At 37.5% G+C, this 23,790-nt stretch overlaps 1 protein-coding gene across 11 annotated transcripts in view; it reads right to left on the reverse strand.

Moving 5' to 3' along the window:
• MEF2A (myocyte enhancer factor 2A) overlaps positions 1-23,790 on the reverse strand; it is an 81,988-nt gene that overhangs the window by 31,189 nt on the left and 27,009 nt on the right. For 9 of the 11 annotated variants that reach the window (XM_086849581.1, XM_086849577.1, XM_086849578.1 and 6 more), the window contains exons 2-3: positions 16,309-16,506; positions 11,625-11,828 (exon numbers count right to left, since the gene is read on the reverse strand). In XM_086849581.1, coding sequence (XP_086705707.1) covers positions 11,625-11,828; positions 16,309-16,362 — 258 coding nt within the window. In that variant the 5' untranslated portion in view covers positions 16,363-16,506. Of the gene's footprint in view, positions 1-11,624; positions 11,829-16,308; positions 16,507-18,856; positions 19,090-23,790 lie in introns of those variants that run through there. The other 2 variants (XM_086849580.1, XM_086849582.1) reach the window with 2 other exon arrangements.

A 23,790-nucleotide genomic window follows, 5' to 3' on the forward strand; every position in this document is an offset into this window, starting at 1 on the left:
GCACCACAGATACAGAAGAGGCAGAAGGACTGGCCCAGCCTCGCTGGCAGCAGCAAACCTCAGCCACCACTGATAATCACATCCTACATGAAAAGCCACACCTTTTTTTTCGTTCTGTGATAGTCACAGAACGAAGGATAAATAAAGCAGTCACGGCACCAGTTTCCCATCCAGTTTTCATTCTTAATACAGGAAAGATCAGAGAGACAAAACGGGGCATATTCCCTTACTGCAGCTCAGCTCCCTTCCCACAGCAGGCAAGGACCACATGTATCACCACAGGCTTTACATTGCAGCAGAAAGTCCTGCTGAAAGCAAGACAATTGTTTTATTATTTGCTTCCTGATATATACCATTGCCAAGAAAGTTGAGCCTAAAACCTGGCTGTTTTTCTCTTCTTTTATAACACAAAATATTCCACTTTCATCAGCCTGAACAATAGTAAGGTGTCTCATCCTTTGGATATCATTATGTCTCTCCTATTATGTATAAAATATATTCAAGCACCCGAGGAGTATTCTTAGTCACCAAAAGCTATTTTTAGCCTTTAAACTTCCTGCGGGTCAGTTTGGCTACAGAAGCATCATCATAGCTGTTTCTTTTCTCTAAATTAACAACACAGCTCTGCAGAGTCAGACCTTGACCCTACAGTGCCGGCTACACAAATTTACCACTGTCTAAAATCCAAGCAGGAGTGAATCCCCAGTGAACAAAAACATCAAAAGAGAACAGACAAAGAAAAACCAGATAATTCAACTCGGTAACAGTGTTTTGTCTATTTAAGCTCATCAACATTATTTCTGTAGGCTGAAATTTCTTTTTCCACAGACAGATGTAACATATTGTTTTATGTGATATTTACAAACTTGGTATCTTTTCCTCAGGCTCTATTAATATTCTCAACTTCAACCAGTGAAGCATCTGCAAATTTCCTTATGAAGCTGTTTTCTTGTCCTTTGAGTTGGGAGGCTACTTACATTTAGCCCTATACTATTCCTTTCAGTATCCCTGACACATTTTCAATTACATTTTGCCACGCTATCAGTTCAAATTTCACGTTCTAATTATAGCCACAAACACATCCATCCCAAACCAGCTCAGGGAAGGAGTGGTGCCCAGCTTTCAAAACTTCCCTGAAATGCACAGGAGGCCAAATTAGATTATGACAGACATTTCCATGAGCTAAGCAACTTGGAGAGCTTAACTTCTTAAAGAACAACCAATCTTTCTGGCAGGCTCCCCAGCCACAATACTGCCTGCTAAAGAAAATCTGAACTATTGACATACTCTACTTTCAGCTTACTTAAATAATATTTTCTGTACTTGTGCTCAATTAGTAGTGATATTTTAAAAAATAAATAATGGACATTATGCAAAAATATATGAACATGAAAAATTCTGAGTGGAGTACTTAAAAGTCTGCTACAGCTATTGTATTTCTTGGCCAAATATTATAATTTGCTATGACAAAAAAAAAAGGTGGTTTAGGGTTAATTACTTATTCTAGGGTTTTACAAATAAAAAATTCTAAGCCTGCATTATCCATAAATTTTGAAGAAAAAGAGCCCTTTTAGCAATACCCTAGGTTCAGTTTTAGGCAAAGGTATTCAGCATTTACAGATGAAAAATGTTCATGATTTGAAATTTTATCAGTGTCCCTGCTATAAACCATTTTAAGAAAAGACACCGTCTTGTTTCAAATGTTGGACCACTTCCAGTATCTGGCAAATTTTAACATGTATCCCTGGCTTGCCAAACATGAAAGCTAGCTGTCAAATTCCTCCTAGATATGATAAAGATGGCACTCAGGATTCAAACTCTCATTTATATAAAATAACACATACAAAAGGTTTTTAGACTTGATATGGCATGAAGTTTAAATTCTAGCCTGAAGCATCTTTGCTGTGAAACATTATTTTAAGTAGATAACCACAAGCAATTACTGAAGAATTAGAACTTTATGGGCTATAAAATCCACTCTTCACCCCCAGAATATTACCCAGCTCTGGACTAGAAGGTATGGGAAAGGCAAGTGTGTGTCTGTATTTGTGATTTTAGGGAAACACTACCTATGAAGCCATGGACTTTATAAAGCAGTTGCTGACCTACAAACAAGCTGGATTGCTTGGTCCTAAATGAACTCGAGACTTAAAATGATTAGTAATCCATTAGCACTGATAATGCTGTTTCCACAGTGACAGCTTAGTCAAGCTGTCAAAGTCCAATTTTTGATGCATTTGTCTTTGTTTCACTTTCTATCCAACTCAGTAGATTACTGAATTTTATACCACTGAGCAGGTTTGTGTTTTACCTGTTTTACAGAAAGAACCATCAACTAGTATTTCCCATTAAAGACTATAATGTGCCAGTTTAACTTGATCTTTTTAATAAAAAACAAAACCAAAATAGACTGATATTAATCTTCAAGAAGTAAAAAAAATTACTCCTTAGCATATAAATTAAATACATTTTATAGTCCTTTCAGGAACTATACATTTGCAAACAATTAAAATTAATGGTAAAATAGAGCAAAACACAGTTCTATGTCAGAACATTCACAGAGATATTTCATGGTACATAAAGGCTTTATTTCAGTCCTTACCCAAACAACAACACATAGATGTACAAACACAGCCTCCCAAATACAGATCTTCACGTACTTGCAATGGTTAAATTATAAATCAGCAGCAGCAGTAGCTGACTGAAGGCCTCCTTTCAGCAACAGTGCACTGCAGATAAGCCATATGGAACATGAAAAGTTTCCAAGTGCAGCAATCCATCTGCATAATATCCTTCATAATCTTTCAGAAGTTCTTTAGGAAAAATATTATCTCCTACTCATAGTTTGCCAAGAAAAAAAATAGCTTAAGTCTGATTAGGATTCATTTAATAAAAAGAATGAGGTTCTTTAGGTCTACCTGCCCATAAAGTATTGCAATTACAAATACTTCTTGTCCTGAATAGTTCTTTACAGCTTTAAAACTGGAAAGGATAACAGAACTATTTCAGAGTCTTGGTACTTAAGATAACTTACTGCTATTAAAACAGTAATTACAAAAAAAATGGCAACCATTCCCAAAGAAAATGTTTAGTAGATTCCAAGGATTTATGCTATTGTTAAAATACTGTTCACATGTAAGATTATGGGCACTGGCTACATCTTCCAGAACAAGCTCTAATACCTTTAATATTTGTATGGAACCACCACCCTGGTTCACCAAAAAATAAATCCCAAAAATAAGCAAGCTGAATAAGACAACTGAAAGCAGGTATTTGAAAACACCAGCTGAGATCAGTGTGTACAAGAGCAGAGAGTCTCCCCCAAAAATAAGGAAATAAAGTAGAAGCAATTACATCTCTATTTTTACTGAACTAAAATAATGAAAATATGGGACTTCCAGACACAGCTCTAATAATGTCACAATTTATGTTTCAAATACAGAACTTCTCAGTTGTGTGTCAACACAATACATTTAACATGTTTTTCCTGCACAGCCTCCATTTAGTGCAGATGATTCAAAAGCCAAAGCAGCTCTTTGAAGACTGTTTTGACTTAATGTGAAAAGGGGTGGGAAATCAAAGGTGGGACCTCGAGAGGTAGAGAGAAATGGCTGTAGAGGAATCAGGGATAGTGAAATTTGAGTAAGCCTTATAATGTAATTCATGTCAACATTGGATAAAGACTGGTTCTGGAATACTTGGGGTTTTTTTTCTTTTTAGAAAGTCATTGTAATCAGCAAGTACTGAATTTTAACTTATTTGCAGGAAAGAGCAGGGCTTTAAATGGTACCAGTTTGTTACAGTTATAGAAGAGTTTACAGTAGGACAATGTGTAACATCTTTAATCCAAAAACATCTTTACAACATTCTCAAAATATTTGAGCGTTTTTAATAAAAAATGTATTATTCACTTCCTGTTGAAATTACCTAGTATTTCCATTAAAACATAGAATTTAAGTTAAAATTCACCCTGCTGCCAATTTAACTAACTTGCCTAGAATTCCATAGTCTACACTACGAATTACAGGGCTGCCATATGAAATATCACATCACTGATATGATGTAAAATGTACCAAAAAACCCTTACTAAGTCACTAAATGAACTGGATTTGTACTTATTTACAAGTACTGTGAAGAATGGTATGTCACATATTGTGTGTCACATGTGGGACATATATCACAGGCTGCTAGGGTATTTAGAGGTCTGTACCACAGAACTGCCACCACCAATATTTTGTTTCTTCAGGTGCAGTTACTCCCCAGCCCAGCCCAGGAGCAATTACCAACCAAAGTGTTTTGTTCAGGTGAGTGCTGAGTGTTACAGCCGCCATGGGCCACAGCACCTGCACTAAAACCCTGCTAGTGAACAAACCACAGACTCCCTGAGCCTTGTGTTGCACAAGCACCATCAGCTTATGGCCCAAATATTAGCATTATTCAAGAGCAACATATTAAAAACTGCAGACATGGTAAAGTCCAAAAGGCAGGGAGCAGTGAAGCACTGGAGATGCCCCTCCCCTGCTTTGGGCAGTTCATGCTACAACAGTGGCTGAGGAACAGCGGTGAAGAAGCAGCACTGCTGCTTCCCTCCTGCAAGGTGTTTAATCCCGGGCAAAAGACAAAACAAACCCATGAGTCTGGAAGTCAAAAACTGGGATTATATTAAGTCTCCACCGAAATCAAGCCTACCACAGAAAGAACAGTCCTTTATCTTGCTGTAGTTGCAGGAGATGCTTTGTTCTGGGTCTATTCTTTCCATGCACAGCTTGTGTAAAGTCACTCTCTCTTGATTAACAGATGCCATGGTCCTCACTTTGAAATTGCAAAGTAAAAATATACTTTTCTGTCACTACAGAATTTCAAAAGCACCAAATTCTGCAGCAACACAAGGGCTGCAGAATACACGAGACCAGCACAGCTTGAAGAACTTGTTCATACAGTAATTATGTCTTTGTGTGACTGCCTGCATGAACTCCAGCACTAACAAGCAATGAGCTGTTGCGAATTTTCTTGGAGTCAATTTTCAATCCTACTTAATGGCTCCAGAACAGAATCTTTGACAAGTGTTCCCTGAGCAGTGGAATGTGACAACTGGACATTGTGCATCTGCTGTATAAACTTCAAAAATAAAAACATTCTCAGAACAACAGAGCAGAATCAGCTGGAAAAACATCACGTGCACAGCTGGAAAATAAAAACATGTTTCAGACAGAGGAGAATCCAATCCCTGCCTATTGCAGGGTTGATTCTGCGGAGATTTTTGGTAGACAGATCTCTGTACCAGTATTTGACACGGATTTAGGATTCTGGCCCTCCCAGCAGCACAGCCTCCAGAGGACCAATCCAATCTGAGATGGTAATGATGCACAGTCAAGTCAGCTGCCACTCATCACTCAGTGATCAGCTTTTTCTGGTAGTTTATTAAAAAATGAGAACATCACAGCGAATTTCAGTTCACAGCTTTAAAGTCATGTCACTGGTGTAACTGTGACAGGGCTGGCATAGGACAGAGAGCACCCTGAACTGCAGCTCCACAAAATCACTGCTGGCAATACAGCAGCCAAACACTGTCATTATTAGCAAGACTTCAGAAACTTCTATAAAAAGATGGATTCTAGACAAACTTCAGATATCTATATGCTTTAAGTAGTGACTAAATCTGGAATTCATCAAAATTCAGAATACCAGCAGAGCATGGTAAATTTAAAGCACCAGCACTGTTTTAAAGAGGTAGAAGAAATAATGTATTCGTAACCCTAAAACACTAAATTTATTCACTGCTTTAGATACAAGGGTAGTACAGCTTTAGATTATTCGCAGGCAAACCAAAGCTGCTTAAAAAAAACCCCACAAACCTAAGTCTATCCTACTTCTGAAAATTCTTTATATATCACCAATGAAGGAATGCAAAACAACATTAACTCGGAACAAAAACCTTTTGCCAGTACTGTCAGCTTGCTTAAAGTCACCAATAATCTGACATTTTGAAATAAATAAATAAAGAGGCACATTAGTCATCTATATGTCCAAAGCAATTTCAGCAAAAGAGCTAAAATAATATTGTTGAGTAAAATATTATTACCAAATGCAAGATACAGAAAAATTAATGATAACAGTAAACAGCTCAAAAAAAATACTGTGCGAATTAAGTGTAGAATTTAATCTCCCAAACCAGAAAGGAAAAGTGGAGGGGAGAGAAATAATAGACAAAGACACCATCATGAGTGGCAACTGTTCTGTTCAGCACAAAACACACAGTTGTCTTCTGTCATAATACTGAAAATAAATATTTGCTACCTTGACCAGATTTTAAATTTTTGAAGGCAGTTGTTTTTTCCTAAACCAAGAGTGGCAACTAAAACCCCCAGGTGCAACCTGCTTGTAAGTCAGGTTTATAGCAAATGCTTCTACTAGAAAAAAAATAAGATTCAAACCACTGTACACAGACACATAAAAATATACGTGTGTGTATAGATATATAAAAAAGCTTTGATGACTCATTCCAGACCACTTCAGTTTTAAAGCACTTTCCCTCTTTTTAAGGTAAGCTAAAAGAAAATTTTAGTCCTTAACCATACATAAATCCTCCTCAATCACCTCCTTAAAATGTCTCAAAGGTATTTGTGTGCCATCTCAAATTATTTGAAATGTTATATGCAGTATAATTACATTTACATAATCATTTAGCAAATCAAGCCCAATAATGCCTACATTTTCTCAGCATCATGGGCAGATTACCAAGTCTTTTTCCTCCTTCACTGAAATAATTTTTAAGCTTCTTCCTTCTTTTAAACGTGCACCACTTATTCCCACAGTGTTTAGAGACCAAATCAAGTGGTTTGAACTACAAAAATACATAATACTACAACCATTACATGTTCTTCTGTCAGCCCAAAGCTTTTTTTTTTTCTCTTTCTTTATTCCCCCCAGGTCTTGCTCACTTCTGGCAGTTCTCCATCAATCAAATACGCAGGAATGCAAAACAATGTTAACACATCAGTGTCAGCCTCCCTCCAAACTCCACTGTGTATTTACTCATCAGCATTCCTGGTGCTGCCTCACAGTCCTGTAAAGCTGTGCTGATATTTCATGAAAATTTGAAGATTTTAGTCACCTACATTCAGCATCAGTTTTCATTTTCTTGGTTGCAGGGCATTTTCTTCTTAAAAATAAATTTTAAAACTTACGGTGTCGCTTGTGTTATAAAATATTTCAAAGAAATAACTATTTTTTAAGAATTTGACCCAGTTTCCACCATCTTACTTTTTCTGAGCTTTGAATAGCAAAATATGGAAGCCCAAATTGCTTTGCAAATCCTTATCTAGATCGGATACACCAGGTATCCACCAAGGAAGGAAATAAGATCAATTAACTGAAGGTCATTCTCATCTAATTTTGTATGTGTGCATCCAAGAATATATTTAGATACAATTCCCAGATCTTCATTTTTATACGAAGTCAACCCAAATTTAAAAAAAAAGGAAGCAATGAACCAATTCAAGTGCTACCAAAACAAACTACTACACACCAACAACAAAATACACATTGGTTATTCCCAGCCTGGAAAAGAAGCAATGCTGGGAGGTGGAGAAAGCTGGATGAAAAACAAAACCAGAGAGCTTTTGGTTTATAAACACAGTGTTTCAACACCAACTTTTCTGTTTATGCTCCCCACACTGTTACACTTGTCTCTTGGCATATGCTCCATCTGGCTGGGGAGATGCATCTGCTTCTTCCTGCTGCAGGCTCTCCACGTGCAGCTGAGCTCTCCGTGCTCACTCGGAGCCAGAAGCCAACAATCCCATCTCTGATCCCAGAGATGTTCCTGACTACAGAACGTGCACTGCTCCTGTAACAGCTCTATTAAAATTTTGTGAAAAGGCAGAGAGGAAATGTATTTTAATGCAAGAAAACAGCTGATTACAGCAGAAGATTGAACTGGCTTGTCGACCCTGCTGAAAGCAGCAGCAGGGTCATTTACCTGCTTTGTCTGAACCATGACAAAACCACTCTCACACTAAGCCATCACAAATGCTGCTCCCCATTATAGTCACCAATTCCCATGATAAGATATTTAATACAAACATCCAAATCGCTTGCTGGAATTTACACCAGAGCAGTCCTTCCACAAGTATGAGTATGACTGCAATAATTATGTGCCATAGTTTAAGAGAGTTGGGGGTTTTTTTGTACTTTCTAGTTACAATTTTTATTACAGATCATTACCTATTTCAAGGACAGCTGTCAATATCTGGGGTATAACCTAAGCCTTATTCAGCACATTACACTACACTGAAAACAGCATTAAACTGCAGAGCACAGGAGAGGCTCATTAACTGACACCCACCCGGAATTCTCCTGGGCACAGATGCCAACTGGGAAAGTAGGTCACATTTTACACAGGCTCCTAAAAATCAAATCACCTCAGTCTGATGAGGTGAGATGAGGAACAAGAAAAACCCACCATGGCCAAGTGTAGGTGAAATAAACCCTGGTTTACTGTATCAGTCAAGGAAAACTAAAACGTGGGGAAAAGATAAAAACCGAGCTAAACAGGCAGGAAGAGGCATCTTCAGCCCTTGACTCCCAGGACAAGTGAGGCTGGGGGAGAGGGAACAATGGTGCAAATGCTGCTTTCTGAGGCCTTCTTGAGGGGCAGAAGGACCCAAAATGGAAGTGGTATCTTCTACTGTAAATAATCTACAATACTCTTAACATCCTGCACTAAAGAAAATATACAAGTGCCTGTTCATCTCCCTCTTTTCTTTTGGATTTAAAAACAATGAATGCTCAAGGTCTCATATTGTCTTTTATACATTAAAACATTTTGTTGACCATATGGATACAAAATCCTGATAAAACCTGAAATCCTTCCCATTTTACTCTACAGAAATACTTCTTTCTTCAGGAAAAAAATAATTACTTGTCAAGAATAATCTGTTACAGAAGGAAAGTCCACGAACATTAAAGCATCAAATGCTCTAACACCTACAGCAAGTCCTTCAAATCACAGACAGCACTTCAATGTAACAATCTGCAACTGTGCCATTATGGGTTTGTAAAACCAAATACACAATCCCAGTATTTCAAGAATTCAAAGCACACACTGAATGAAAATCTCACTCTTTTCAATACATCTATATGGTCCATCTATGCTGTGCAAGAGCACTACCTTACACTCCAGTAATCTCATAGAGGAACAGGTATAGGACAGCAACAGGTCATTCCTATCTACAATAACATGTTCAGCGAAAGACCTAACTGCATGCATCAAAAAAAATTTCTAATATTCATTTAAGATGCCAGTGCTCTCCCTCCCACTATGTTTTCACAAACATTCCAGCAGCAACAGAAGACACCAAGCTCTGGGCATATGAAAGCAATTCCTATGCCAAAACCGGGCAGGAGACAACTACAAGGGGAAGATGTCTCATCGACTTCACTTAATCATTTACAACATTGCCATCTACCCAGTATTGGAAATAAGTAGCAGCAGATTTGTTTTATCCCTTACCCAGCTTCTGAGCTGTGTGGAATAACCTTTCCTTCTAGCCCAGGAAAACCCACCCTCCTGTCATGCACATCAGGACCACAGTGGTACAGAACAGCTCCACAGTGAGCCTATGTCACCATAAATGCCGTTTGTCACATTCAAGGAGGTAAGTGAATTACTAAATTAAGATCTATATATACACATCACCTATAACTCCATAAAATGGAATTACTTAATATAATTCAGTTTAGTATGAATTTGACAGGTTTCAGGTGCTTTTCTGCAGTAATTTTCATTTGTTAAAATACAATTTCAGTGTCATTACAATGAAGAGAAGCCATTTTACATTGTTCTTTCAGCATGTTTCCAAAATGCTGGTGGTGTTACTAAACATCTATCACACTCCAAGCACCCACCAATCCAGAAAGAAAAAACCTGAAAATATTTCACAACCAGGCTAAAGAGCGCACAGGGCTATCTGAAGAGGTAGGAGGATACATTCCTAAATTACACTATATTTGAAAAATGGGAATAAAGTCCCAAATTCCACACTAGTATAAAACATTAAATCTAGAGAAGAAAACTAGAAAGAATCTGCAGATGAGTCCTTGCATGTTCCCTTAGAGCACATCTGCCCTCGGGTGCTAAGTGCACTTTTAATCTACTTATCAGGGGTCAAACACTTGACCCTGGTTAAAAAACCCACCAACAAGAAGAAGCCAAAAAAATGGCCTTGCATAGCATTATTCTGGAAGAGGTCCTTAGTCCTCGTGATGTGAAGAAGCACCATTACCATGAGTCACAACACAAAGAGGCCCTGCATGCAGAACAAAACCCAGCTCAGCTTGTATCCCTGTCTCAAACCCATGTCTGTCACAATCAAAAGCTCATTCTGCAGGAATTAGGTTTTCCCTTCCTCTCCAGTGGCTATCCCTTATTTATGCTAATCCAGTGACTAAGCCTTCAATTCCTCATGGCTTGTATTATCCCTCTCTTTAGAACTCCATGCTGAAGACAGAAGTTGAGGAGGGTTTTTTTTTTGATCATAAAAGACAGTTGACAAATTAGCAGAGAATTTTCTCAGAAAGAAATATAAAGCATTTGTCTGTATCTCAGTTTTGTCAATCTGATTTTTTGCTTGCACACTCATGTAAAAGATCAGCTAGTACCATCCCTGTACTCAGATCCCCTTGGCAATAGGCTCTTCAGCTATTCAAGGCTAATCATTATTCTGAAATCATTCCTAAAAAGCAAGGCATTTGTTCAGAAGACAACTTCAGAATTTAAATTAAACCCTTAAGTCAGCCACCTGTTTTGGTCTATTTACAGGACTACTGGAGACATGCTCTGAAATGCAGTTACAGTACATCAAGGCTCCAATTGCCAAGAAAATCCTTGAATTCTACTGCACCTAATTTAGAAATTATGTACTGAAAAGAGTTTCTATTTAAAGCTCAAGCATTATAAAAGTAGATGAAACCAATACCTTGGAGTAAATATATTCATATTATTCTATTACTGCAGAAACTGCTGTCATTCTGCTGCTATTTTAACTGACAGTCACTGGACAACAAATTTAAGTTTGTTTAATCCACAGTTTCTCTTTTCTTTTCTTTTTTTTGGGGGTTTTTTTTTGTTTGGGCTGATCAAGGAGAAGCAGAGGTGGTGGCTGATTTGATCCATGTTCAAGATATGACTGGTAAAATGGCTACTATCTCAGAGGAGAAAAAGGGCCAACTATAATTGTCTGTTAGGCTGAGGGTACTCTTCTGACCTTCCCCTCCCACTCAGTCAATTTTTTCTCCCCATTAAAACCTTGAACATTTCTCCCCCTCCTTCCCCAGAGAAACAACCATTTTTCACACCTCTATTTCCATTGCCAAATGTGACTGAAATCAAACATGCTTCCCAGGAACTGGCAGGGGGTGGAGGGCAGATGGGAAAACAACATGGCTGTAAAGATAAGTTATTGCCTTAGAGAAACCAGACTAAAAGCAGTAGTTTACATCTCATAAAATGGTATTAAATAATTTTAGAACTTTTGGTTAAAATATTTAAAAATACTTTACATTGCTCTATATTTTAATTATTAAGGAGATAAGAAGACTGACGTATCTTTTCAAATTGTTACCTCAACAATATCTGAGTTGGTTCTGCTTTCGTGGGGCTCGTTGTATTCTGTGTATTTTAGTAGAACTTTGTCCATGTCAGTGCTGGCATACTGAAAGAGTTTGTTAGAGCTGTTAAAAATGATGAGTGCTATTTCACAGTCACAGAGCACACTCAACTCATAGGCCTTCTTCATTAATCCAAACTTCCTCTTTGTAAAGGTGACCTAGAGAAGAAAGAATAACGATTAAATTATTTTTTTAAAACACATGACAAAGGTTTCAAGGAAAATAATCAAGGCTCACCGACTGAGCCACCATTTACTCCTACTGTCATATCCTGCTTAACACAAGAACTGCCTGCAATATCTGGTGCCAATTTTAGGGCCCAATGTTCTCTGTTAGACTAAATTTAAAAATTACACACACCCAACACATCCACTGGTAAATAACTACTAAGGAGAGTTAAATTTTAGTTAGAGTTTTAGTTAGAATAGGATAATTTAGCTTTATTTCCTCTATTCAACAGACTGACATTCCAGGTATCACAACTTCTTCTGTGGTACTTACAACCTTAATTATAATAAAACCAAAGAAAACAGAACAATCAATGGAAGCAACACTGCTATTATGCACTATGATTTCTAATTATGCAAAGATAAGAAATATTGCTATTTTGTTGCTATTAAATCATCTAATAATCTTCTCATCTTGTAATTTTACTTGTTTTCTGTGACTTGGAAACATCAGGAAACAACTATTCTGTCCAGTTAGAACTGCTGAGGGGAAACAAATCCATTACAGACCATCACACAGGAGCATTTGCCCATCAGGGAAGAAGGAAACAGTTATGAAAGTTATCATCAATTATGACCAAAAAAAAAAGTTTAAAAAAATTATTCCTTTCACAAGACAGCAGCTAAGGATATAAAAGTGTCAATGCATTTGACACCCCCCTATTACAACTCCAAGCATGAGCTGTGACAGGTGAGTGATCCACATGCCCCACAGACAACAGTCAATGAGCTTTTGCAACAGAGGAATGAAGACACCAGAAACAATCAAACCTGTTTTCTGGGTTTCTGCAGTTTAATTACCAAGCTGTACATCAAGTTTTTGGGGAAATGGATGGGAAACTTCTGTATATACACACCTGAAGGCTTTTTTCTCCTCATTATCTCACACATATTACTTTTTTAATACCATTAATAATAGAAAATATATCCTATTCTTCCCAACCACAGTAACAGTCTCAAAGGATAGACAGATGCAGCTGCTGTTGTTGTGACACTTAAAAGGTTATTATCTGAGTATGAGCAGGTATAGAGAGGTACTACTGTTTAGTGTTTGTCAGGAAAAAGGCATCATAAACAAGATGTGTGTGTGCTGTGTCACCTGGAGAAGTCCTCAGACTAAAGAATGAAGGTTTCCTGCCACTGAGGACCAGTAGGATCCTGGACAAGAGCTCTTCATTTCTTTACAGGAATTTTATCTTTCTCACTTCTTGTAAGGCAGCCTCACTTGTGAGATTCTCAGCTGGCATCAACTTCTCACATGGTGCTTGGACAGTGCTTAGCACAAACCTCTCTACCACATTACTTCAATGCACATATATTATTTGAAACTCGGTTTTTATTTCAGAACCCAAAAGCAGGCTTAGTTCTGTAAATTTCTCTCTTTTTTTTCCCCTTCCATTTAGGACATCAAACCCAAAAAAGATGTGTCTTTATTGCAGGTAAATCATATCCCCAGCACTATTTTAATATTTCTTAACAAGAAAATGGGTGAGGAGGAGACAGCAAAGGCAGCAAGATTGAGCTCCTTTGATATCTAATTTACTGCACTGGATTCTCTTCAGCTTAATGAAGATAAATGTCCTACAGCTCATTCAAGCAGATAAAGCTGCTTAATTAATAATACAATGACAGTCTCATGACAATCATAATCCCCCCGAGGAATGGTCTATATATTCTGTTTTGAGCTCACATACAATCCCATCAGAAATAAGATGCTTCTGAAAAACAGTAGTTTTTCTTCCCACGCAAGTTATATGAACTTGCTTTGCAGGCAAAGCTCTGTCCCATTCTACTTGTATTTTCAAAAAAAAAAAAATCTAAACCTCAAACTAAACATCCAATCAGGACATCATAGGCATGTCCATGAGTGATCTACTCACCAGCTATACATGCCATAGAAAAACTGACAGGACACAACTGAACTACAACTTTTGTTCAAAACAAACACTGAATGCACTCCTTATCTGGGTCAATGAAAAAAATCTCAAAGCAAATACTTTATAAATGTCCAGTGCATCAGGGCAATGGATCAATGAAAAAAATCTCACAGCAAATACCTTATAAATATCCAGTGCATCAGGGCATTCTAATATGTTAAAATTCTATATCCTGGCTATCAAAACCACAGGACAACAGTGGTCATCAATCCCTCTACATATAAAAGGTAAGATTCCACTAACAAAAACTATGTAATCTCTCTAAAACCTGTTAAAAACAAGATGCAGTGTGTTTTCATCTGGGTTTCCACAGAAAAAGGAGAATGCAAGCCTAATTCTACTTTCAAGACAGAGCTTAAATCCTCTTCCTTGTCACTAAATAGCTCAAAAAGACGCTAGCCAAGAACCAGCCAGAAACAAAACGAGAATAAAATCTCCCTCTTTTGCTTAGGTTACAGCAATGGTGTAAGTGGACTAAAAATTTTATACAAATGCACTGATTCTCTTCCTCTCCATTGTTTCAATCTGAACAATGGGATGGGGATACAAAAGAAAAAACAATTCCTCCTGCAAAAAAGAAAACACCTCACCAAAGTCAGGGTAGAAGTGCAACGCTATTTGTTTCTCAAGCAGGACAAAACCAAGGTTGCCCAATTTAATCCAGATCCGTTAAAAAAAAAGGACTAAGTGGGATCAATTTCCACCTCTTTCATGAGCTTTAAATTGTAGAGCAAGATTCTAAAAGAACTGAAGTCATTAATTCATCTACTTTTACTACGTGTACTTAAGACATTTATCTACATCAAACATAAAGCCACTGGGTGATTAAAGCTGTTCAAACACAATACTTGGCTTTCTCCCAAACTCCAATAATACTTTTCTTGCTATATATAGACTTCTCAGAGTTTACATTGCTTTAAAGTGATACAAGGAGAAAAACAATCTTGATTTCACCAACAAAACAATGGGCTCTGAGCTGATGTGTCAGCAGCAAGAGAGTTCCATGGAATTCTGACACTACTCTAACGTCAAGCTGCTGTTCAGAAGTTGAAAAAGGAAATCAAACAGCAGGAAGGGAACAGAACAAAACACAGTACGCCACTATGTAAGTCCATATTTTGTCTGCATCCTGAATTCTGAGTCCCCAGGCCATCAAAAGTAATGGAGCAATACTCCAGAAGGTTCAGCGAAAAGGAGCAACACGTGTGGAACAAATTCCGTATTAAAGCAACTAAGCAGGCAAGGCAGCTATAACCTGAAAAAACTTACTTTCAGAGAAAATAAGCAAATGTGGACAGACTTGAGATTGGGAGTCACTGCTGCCTCTTCCATACAAGAGCTAAATAACTGTCAGAACCATGACAAAGGGTAAATAAAATGGTGTTTCTTGAAACAACAGGCAATAGACCTATAGGAAATTCTAGACAAAAGATGTAAATGCTGCAATGTTATAAGGGCTCAAAGGATAACTGAACAACTTCACTGGTGGGGGGTGGGGAAAACAAACAAAAAAAATCCATTAATGGTTGCTAAATATACGGAAACCACATCCAGCTCAGGAAATCCCTGAGCTAAGAATAGTTAAAAGCTGGAAGAGGATTACAGGGTCGTGTAACATGTGCATCTCCAGCCCACACGTATTTGCTCATGACCATCACTGGACAAAAGATGTTGGCTCAGTGGGCCCTTGGGCCTCAGCCACCAGCACTGTTCTTAAAGACCTTAAGTCCTTCCTGTAATAATTTCCCTTAAAAATGGTAACTTCCAGTTATCCCACTATATATTTCAGTATCCAATTAAAATTTAATTTTGCATTTCATGTAGCAATTTAGAAATTAAGAGGAACCATTACTGCAAGAGTCAACAACTTTTGGTAGTTTTCAAGTTCACAGGGCACCCCTCTGTTCGGGCACAAGCAGCCAAGTGAGCAGCTTTCCCCAAAACATTAATTTTGAGCCCTCTCCCCTTCTGAAAATTTTTGAAGACTGTTGTGACAAACAGCTCTTACAAGAAATATAAATCCATGCTTTTAAATAGAATGTTAACAGAATTTGTTACTGTATCCAAAGCATTGTTGATAACTGCCCACAGCTACCTCAAACTCCTCTGTCAAAGTGCTACGGACAAAAAATACCCTTACTAGATCCTTCCTGAATTTCTCATCCTTTCTCTGTCTCCTGTAGTAAGTGTTCCTAGTAGTTACCAGACCAAGTCATGTGTCTATTGAAAAGCAGGGTATCATTTAAATAGGAACAGCAATTTTAAACTTTAAGTAGTAAGAGTTATTACTTATAAATAACATTTTTCCCTCAAACAGTCATAAAATCATTGAGATTTCTTATTCAGATTCTGGCAAGGGCATCTGTGGATATATGAAGACAGCTTTAGAACAGTGAATTAGGATGAATGCATTCAAACTTTCCATGAATTTTTAAGATTACTGATGGACCTGTTCATGCAGACTTGTTTCTCACCTGCCTATTCCGTTCATCCATTATTCTTGTGATCTGTATTTTCTTTCTCCCCATTTTTGCCTCTTCTTTCTTTTGCTTAGCAATCCAGAAAAAAACTAATCCAAGAAATGTCCCTCTTCAGTGTTCTAACACATGATACAGTTTTCTTTTACTTTGTCTTCAGCTTGAGAAACAGCTCCTACTTCTTCTTATAAGCACCTAAAAAGAAATTGAAAATATTAATGTACAAATTACTAAAAAGGAAGTATCATTAAAAACCCACAGAGCTAAAAAACCACTTACATCATGAAATTTCAGAGAGAAATCTAGTGTTTTGACTAGTAAAGTATTATACTACACACTCTCTTCCAATTAAACTCCAACTGGTTTGCTGCATTCTACCTTACAAACTACAGACTTAAAATGGCCAATAATTTCACATACTTCCAACTGAATGGCTTTAAAATTCAGTTGTCAAAGGGATGATGCTCATCACTCTAAGCTTTAGGTCTTTAGTTATCTGAGGTTTCACACATTTACAAGTTTTGGTAAACTCCATTCAGTATTTTAGGAAACCTTATAAAGAAACATTTTGTGTTGCTTGTTTCCTCTTGTAAAATTATCACAAAAAAACCAAAACAAAGCCTTGAGAATATCAAGTTTCTGTTGCTAAGCCAAATTGCATCTCCTTTTGTCAGCCACTTCTTGGGATTCCATTGGGAAACAAGAGGGAAAAGGAAAGAGGGAATCTCTCTACTTAAAAGCGACCATAGCAAACAGTTTTTCAACAAAACTACTTCATGATTACCAAGACACCAACGAAGACCTGAGACCTGACACAATTCCTCTCTCTCCAATAACCTGTGCCACATCTGCCAATACCCATTCACAGCCCAGTGCCTGTTTCATTGTTATACTGTTCACCAAGATAATGTGCAGGAAACTTGAAAAGCCAGTGTACCACTGCATTTAGATCTGCACTGAACTACCTGATATTTAATGAACTTCAAATGTATTTTCACTTAAGAAATTGCTAAGCCATATTCCAGACATGCTGCTTGAATTGTTGGGTAACACTAGTTGAAGAAAACTGGAGAACAATTTAAATTAAATGGCCTCTAGAATATAAAGGGTATACTAGAATGCAGAAACATGAAATAGATATACCTTATTTATTTTATACCTAATACTCATTCAAAAGGGTAAAACCAGCCCAAATATTAGCTGATAACCTCTCTAACTTCCCAACCCAAAACATCTTCTGAAGTCAAGCCTTGCATATTTTAATCTGGGTGTCACCACGCCATATCCTTGAGGCCATGTGTAGAAAGTGGTGCAACCACATCACCATCAGACGGTTAATGAGCAGAGACAGCAAGAGGCGATTAGTCACAGGCTACACTTCACAATACATTCAATTTACACCGAGGAAACAGACATGATGTTCTTGGGAGAAAAAAAACAGAGGTGGAAGAACATCACAAAATGAAGGGATGTCATCTTCTATCTACCTGACAGCAACAAAGGACTGCTTTAGAAAAACATCACAAAATGCCAAAAAGTATTTAGAAATACTATTTCATGAAATTTAAAATCAAATCAACACTTTCACAGTATGATGTCCACTATGTCCAGAATGATGGTCTAAAGGATATGCACTAAACACTGTCTATAAAGCAAAACATTTGAAAACAACCATCAACACTCTACTGCTTTTGTTTTCTTAATGAAAAAGGATTTCTTCCAAGGTGCTTCTAAGAAGGTAATTAACAGCCAGTGAAGACCAGATGAACCAGCCTCTATAAACCAACAGCACACAAGGAATATCTTCCAGGGAAACAACAGTTGGCATATCGATTTATCCCACTTTTGTTTAAAAAAATTTCTCAGCTCATGCTATGATCGCACATTAAATTTAGTTCTGGAAAAATCTGGTTGCATCCTTTGAACATACCTAATCAAAGGATCTCTAACCAGCTCTTAAAATTTGTCTTCTCCTTCATGTGTGGCTTTATTTTTTAAACGTACCATGTATTATTGAAGCAGTTCTCAGAATGCAGAGTCTTTCCTCTGCCTTTAAAAGCCCCGCCCCCCCCCATCATCACCAGTACACAGAAATGGCCAGGCCAAAGATCTGGTGCAGCACTTTATCTGTGGTTAGTAGCAGATACCACTAGCATCATCAAGGAAAAACACAGGAATAATAAAAATCAAATAGAATAATAAAATATAAATAATAAAAACAGATTAATGAAAATATAAACCACATATTAAGTAATTTTTGCATCATGAACTTCTGGAGTCGTTCTGCCTCCTGTGACACGTACTCAAAAGCAACTCTATGCAGTGAATAAAATAAGGAACTCCAGAGAAGAGAGAGAGAGGAAGATAAATATGATGTGAGATTATGCAATATATATATATTAAAGAACACAAAGTAAGAGAATGCACAAAATGTTTTGTATGAGCTAATGGAAGGCACAGTAGCAGGGCACAGTAGCAGGGAAACACTTATCTGCTCTGTGTACTGTCACACATAGGGAAATGGGAAGCAGTAATTTTCACCAACATTTTGTTACAGCTTTGGGGTGTTACTTCAGGTCTTTTACAATGCTTATGCTCTATTAGGCATAAAAGCCTCCATCTATTTCCCATTTATGACAGTTCACTGCTATCTCTCAGGTCTGACTTTCTTCAACATTCAATACTTGTATCACTTAAAAATTCCCAATTCCTATTTGCATGTGTGTCCAGCCCGGGTCCAGGCTCTCCTCCCTCTCCCACAGGTTGCTATGGACACCAGAACCTGGCTTGGAATCACATTTTCCAAAGGCAGCTCTGGGCTGCAGCATCCCTGGCATTCTGAAGTCCCACAAGCTGATTTTCAAAGCACAGAATTCAAACAGGTTTGGCTTGAGCTCAGGGCAGAAAGGATCCTGACACAGCTGCAAAATCAGAGAAAACTGTGCAGTAAAATGACACTTTTCATGCATGCTCAGAACATCCCAATAGGAAGTTACTGCCACTGACAAAGGCATGTTATATTTCTAATGAGAAGAATGACTTTTCCTTTTACTCAGCCTTGATCGTGTCGCAGTTGTGGTTTTATTTTCTATCCTGACTAGCAACGAAACTATGTAAGAAAAGATGTAACACCAGGTCCAACACAGGGTTCCATCAGAATCGTAACTAGCAAAGTTTTCATTTTGCTAAATCATACTTGCATTACAAACATACATTAGGTGAAGTTCTTAATTCACAAAGCCATTTCATCTAGATTATCAACACACTTTTTCCCAAATAAAGGAAAACCTCCTTTCATATGTATACATATGAAGATCAACCCACATTTACATCTGAGAGTAAATATGAAACTAACACGAAGTAACCTTGATGAAGGTAAAGTTCTACTTCCTTAAGTGACAGAATCCAATCACAGCCACCAAAACTGCTTCACATTATTTGCATGGGCACACCGAAGCAAAAATCAGTTTGTCTTAAAGAAGGCCTTCAGGCATCTATTAAACAAAATAATTAGAATAAAAAGAGAAAAAGAAGGAAAAAATCCCACATGCTTCATGATGAGCTTTAAACAGAAAATAATGTCAGCTTGCAATAAAGGCAAGAAAAAATGTATTTGTAGTTGTCCAGATGATAGCCTCCTTTACTGTTTAAAAGTAAGCGATTCCAAATTTTCTGGATTTATTCCCTTCCCCAAAACATGTGAAAACAGCACACTAATTACTGACAAACAACAGAAGCACATGTAGAAACATACCCTCACAACTGCACATCTTCAGGAGCTCATCTGAGTTTGTTGTCAAGATTGCTCTCAGTTTCACAGATTATTGAGACGTAACTTTAAAATAAGGAAACTGTATTTGACCTATTTAGAAAGATTCTTTCAAGAGTTCAGTGGAAACACATTATATCTGTGCAAAACTGCACAAGGTCTGGAAGCCTCCTGGCAGAACAGGTTAGGAAAAACTGTGTCAGACTCATACTTCTTCCATTTAATTTCCTTTTATTTCCCTCTGACTCTGTTTTCTTGAAACTTCCATTTCACCACCATGGTTACAGGTTACATCTGACAGTCCCCGTCTCCTCACGGCTCATCTACTGCAAGCACACAAAAGAATGAGTACCCTGACGTCAGATCATTTGCATGAAAACACGGATCTGCAGAGATGCATCTTACACAAGCCTTGATGGCTTACTAAAGAGCAGAGAGTAACTTTTACTAAACCAAGATTAATAGGTCTTTTGCTAGTCTTAAAGGAGCCCGTGCAGATATTTTTTGTAGATTTGGCCCCTCAGCAAGAACCGATGAGCACAGATTGATCATGGCTGAACTGCACAGTTGCTGGTTATTTTGACACTTTACACACATCAGCAGAACATAAAAATTTCCGTTCACAGCAACACGGAGATGAGCCCCACCACGTGTTGACTGTTGCACACCAACAAGGCAGATAACACAGTTATCTCATTTTTCCACAGTACTAATAATGGACAAATGTCAGTGTCCTCTCTCCCTGTCCCACAGTGCTCAGTAGAAGTGGCAATGGGGAAAAAAAAACTGGATTCAAAGAATGTCTTCACCAAAGTAATTTATCTAAAGGTTAAAGGGCTGTGTGGAGCAAGGTCAAACATGATTCTCAGACTCCATTTCACTGTCCAGAAGTGAGAGAGAACATTCTCTTCTTCAGAACCTCAAACAGATGCAAGCCATATAAAGTAAGTATACAACTCCAAACACTGTTTTTCTTAAATCCCATACTAATTATACAAAATATATTCACTCAGCTATGACTGCACTGACACATGTTTAGGACCATGGGATATCATCTCTGTGTTCTAGACATTCCACCAGCCCTGCTCCAAAGCTCATTGCTACTACCTGGAAGCTAAATTTGAAAATTAAAATCCCCAGCAAAAGGATTTTACATACCTTTATGTCTGCACTTAACAGAGAACACACTCAGATCCTTGCTGGGGTTTTTGCAGAGGGGTGGAAAACCAGTACCAAAGCAGTTTCCTCCAGCCACATTTCCATAGCCCTGTGACCATACACTGCTGTAAGTAATGTCAGATATAATTGTTAAACAATCACATGGCTCCCCTTCCAAAACAAGGGTACATGCTGTCATTTATCTCTCCCTACTTGCTGCACCACAATCTTAGGAAATAAATCTTTTTTCCATCCTCAGTTTAGAAGCCATTCTTCTCTATCCAAGCAGAGCTTCACAGTAAATGAGAGTGGCCTCACAACTTCAAGGTCCTTAGCTACCAAGTGATACACAAGCATTGTTATAAAACAATAATACAACTCTTAGCCAAAATTACTTCTTTTTTTTTTAAGTGGGACAACGTAAAAAAACAGGAAGCCATAAACAATTCTTTATTGATATTCTGGTTTTATGCATCATAAAACACTTGTTTCTTTCAGCTGGGAAGAACAACGGACATCTCTGGTACAAGACAATTTAAATAAACTGTACTTCTAAGATTTGTGGAGTTTTGCAACCAAACATGGTCCTCAGCTTCCACACTAACATCAAATCTATTTTTAAGCTCCTAGTTTGTAAGTGAGAGAGCTTTTCAAATTATGTTTTGAAGGCATATTAGGAAAGATCATAATGTATTCTCAAAAAATATCCTTACTGCAGAACTGCACCTTCCAAGTGCTACTTAAATCTCCCGTTGCTCAAAAAGGCCCTTTCTGCCATTCTCCTCCACGTACTCAGTACTGCCTAAAATGAAGTGGAAGAACTCCATTTTCTTGCACACAGACCTACAGAAATCTGAATGCTATCAAAAATGAACTAAGATTCAAATGCATGTTTTAAAAACAAATTTTATTACTCCTAGAATGCACTTTTCCAAGTTAGATTTTCCTGACCGGATGGACTGGTTTTCCAGAACTACCAGCATGACCTATGACAGCACAAGCACTCCTAGACAATGTGACAAATGTGGTCTTGTCCAGGATCAGGGACAGCCAGGATTTCTGCTCTGACTAGTTACTTTCAATTAAATGGTTCAAGTTTTTAATAATACTCAATACTCCGCCTAAACACTTTCTCTTGGTCTATTCTTCAGTCCAAAAAACCTCTATCATCCTATTCTGAGCATTTATAATTTATACTCTCTAAAACCAAAGCAGCCATTATCAAACTATCTGTTTAAGCATACATATTTACTACATCTTCTCAAGTAACACTAAATTCTGTTTTATTACTCCCATCCATAACTTTGGTATTTTCTAAACTAATTTATCCTTGCGTTCTCAAAAATACATTAGAACACAGAAAGTAAGATCTGGAATCTGCTGAGCTAACAGTGGAGAAAGACCACAAAAAAAGAACTAAACTTTCAATACTGGACTAAAATCCAATTTTAGATACAAGCAGAATATAAAATATTAAGTAATCACAAGAATTCTGCTGCCAGACTTCTACAAACAGATTAAGAAAATAACTGCATGACTGAATAGCTGTCTGGAAAACATGCTCCAGAGAGTTTCTCAAGAAACTTGCTCCTAATTTATCATGTAATTTGTTGAAAGAAGTGACTCTTCCATGGTATACAAAAATAGCCACAAACAAAGATGATTCGGGACACTGTTAACAAAACAAACCCCAATATGTAAAAGCTCAGGCCAAAAGGACTGATTTCCTAGTGAATGAACCAGAGCTTTTACAACTATGTCAATTTGATCACAATTTTAGAACTTTCCATCAGATAAATTCTCCCTTTTTTTCCCATTTAGAGCTGTTGGGAAATCAATGAACTAGATGCAGAAATCTAAACTTAAGTTTGGATATGATTGCTCCATAACAAATGAGCATTTGCAGGTATTTAATTAGCGTAAAATTGATGTTTGACAGCTTTCACAATGACAAGCTCAAAGTGCAACTCAAAACATTTAAACCCAGCTTTTAACCCCATAGGCATCTGTACATTATAAGCCACAGAAGAAAGGTTTCTTTCTTGAAAGAAAATATACATACAAAACACATTAAATGTTTTTCCAGATCAAAAGCATTTGCTTCATTCTTATCAGGAATTTGTAATGGCTGTGGAACTTAACTACCATGTGGCCAAAAAATGGCACAGAGCCACATTTGTGTTATTACAACTCCTCCTGGGCTCAAACGAAGGGAGCCACCAGATGAACCTTCCAAAATCCTGATATGAACATGTCTGCCAGAGATGGCTTTAAATTACACACCACTGGACCCACAACAAAAAGCTGCCATGAAACAGCAAGCCTTTGTACAGCAGACAAAACCTTGTGAAATGTATTTTTTATATTCATCTTGGGATGGGGATCGCCAAAACCTTGCTGCTGTTCTCAGCAGGGAAAATAAATTCCTTTCTTTAAAGGCAGCTTAATACTGACTGGGTAAGAGTCAGCTGAACAAGACACCTTCACAATGCACTGGTGATTAACTAAACAACAACTAATAGTGTGATCAACTGAAATATTAATTTTTCATA

The sequence above is a fragment of the Cyanistes caeruleus genome, chromosome 13, assembly GCF_971803275.1.
Source record: "Cyanistes caeruleus chromosome 13, bCyaCae1.hap1.1, whole genome shotgun sequence".
Lineage (NCBI taxonomy): Eukaryota > Metazoa > Chordata > Aves > Passeriformes > Paridae > Cyanistes > Cyanistes caeruleus.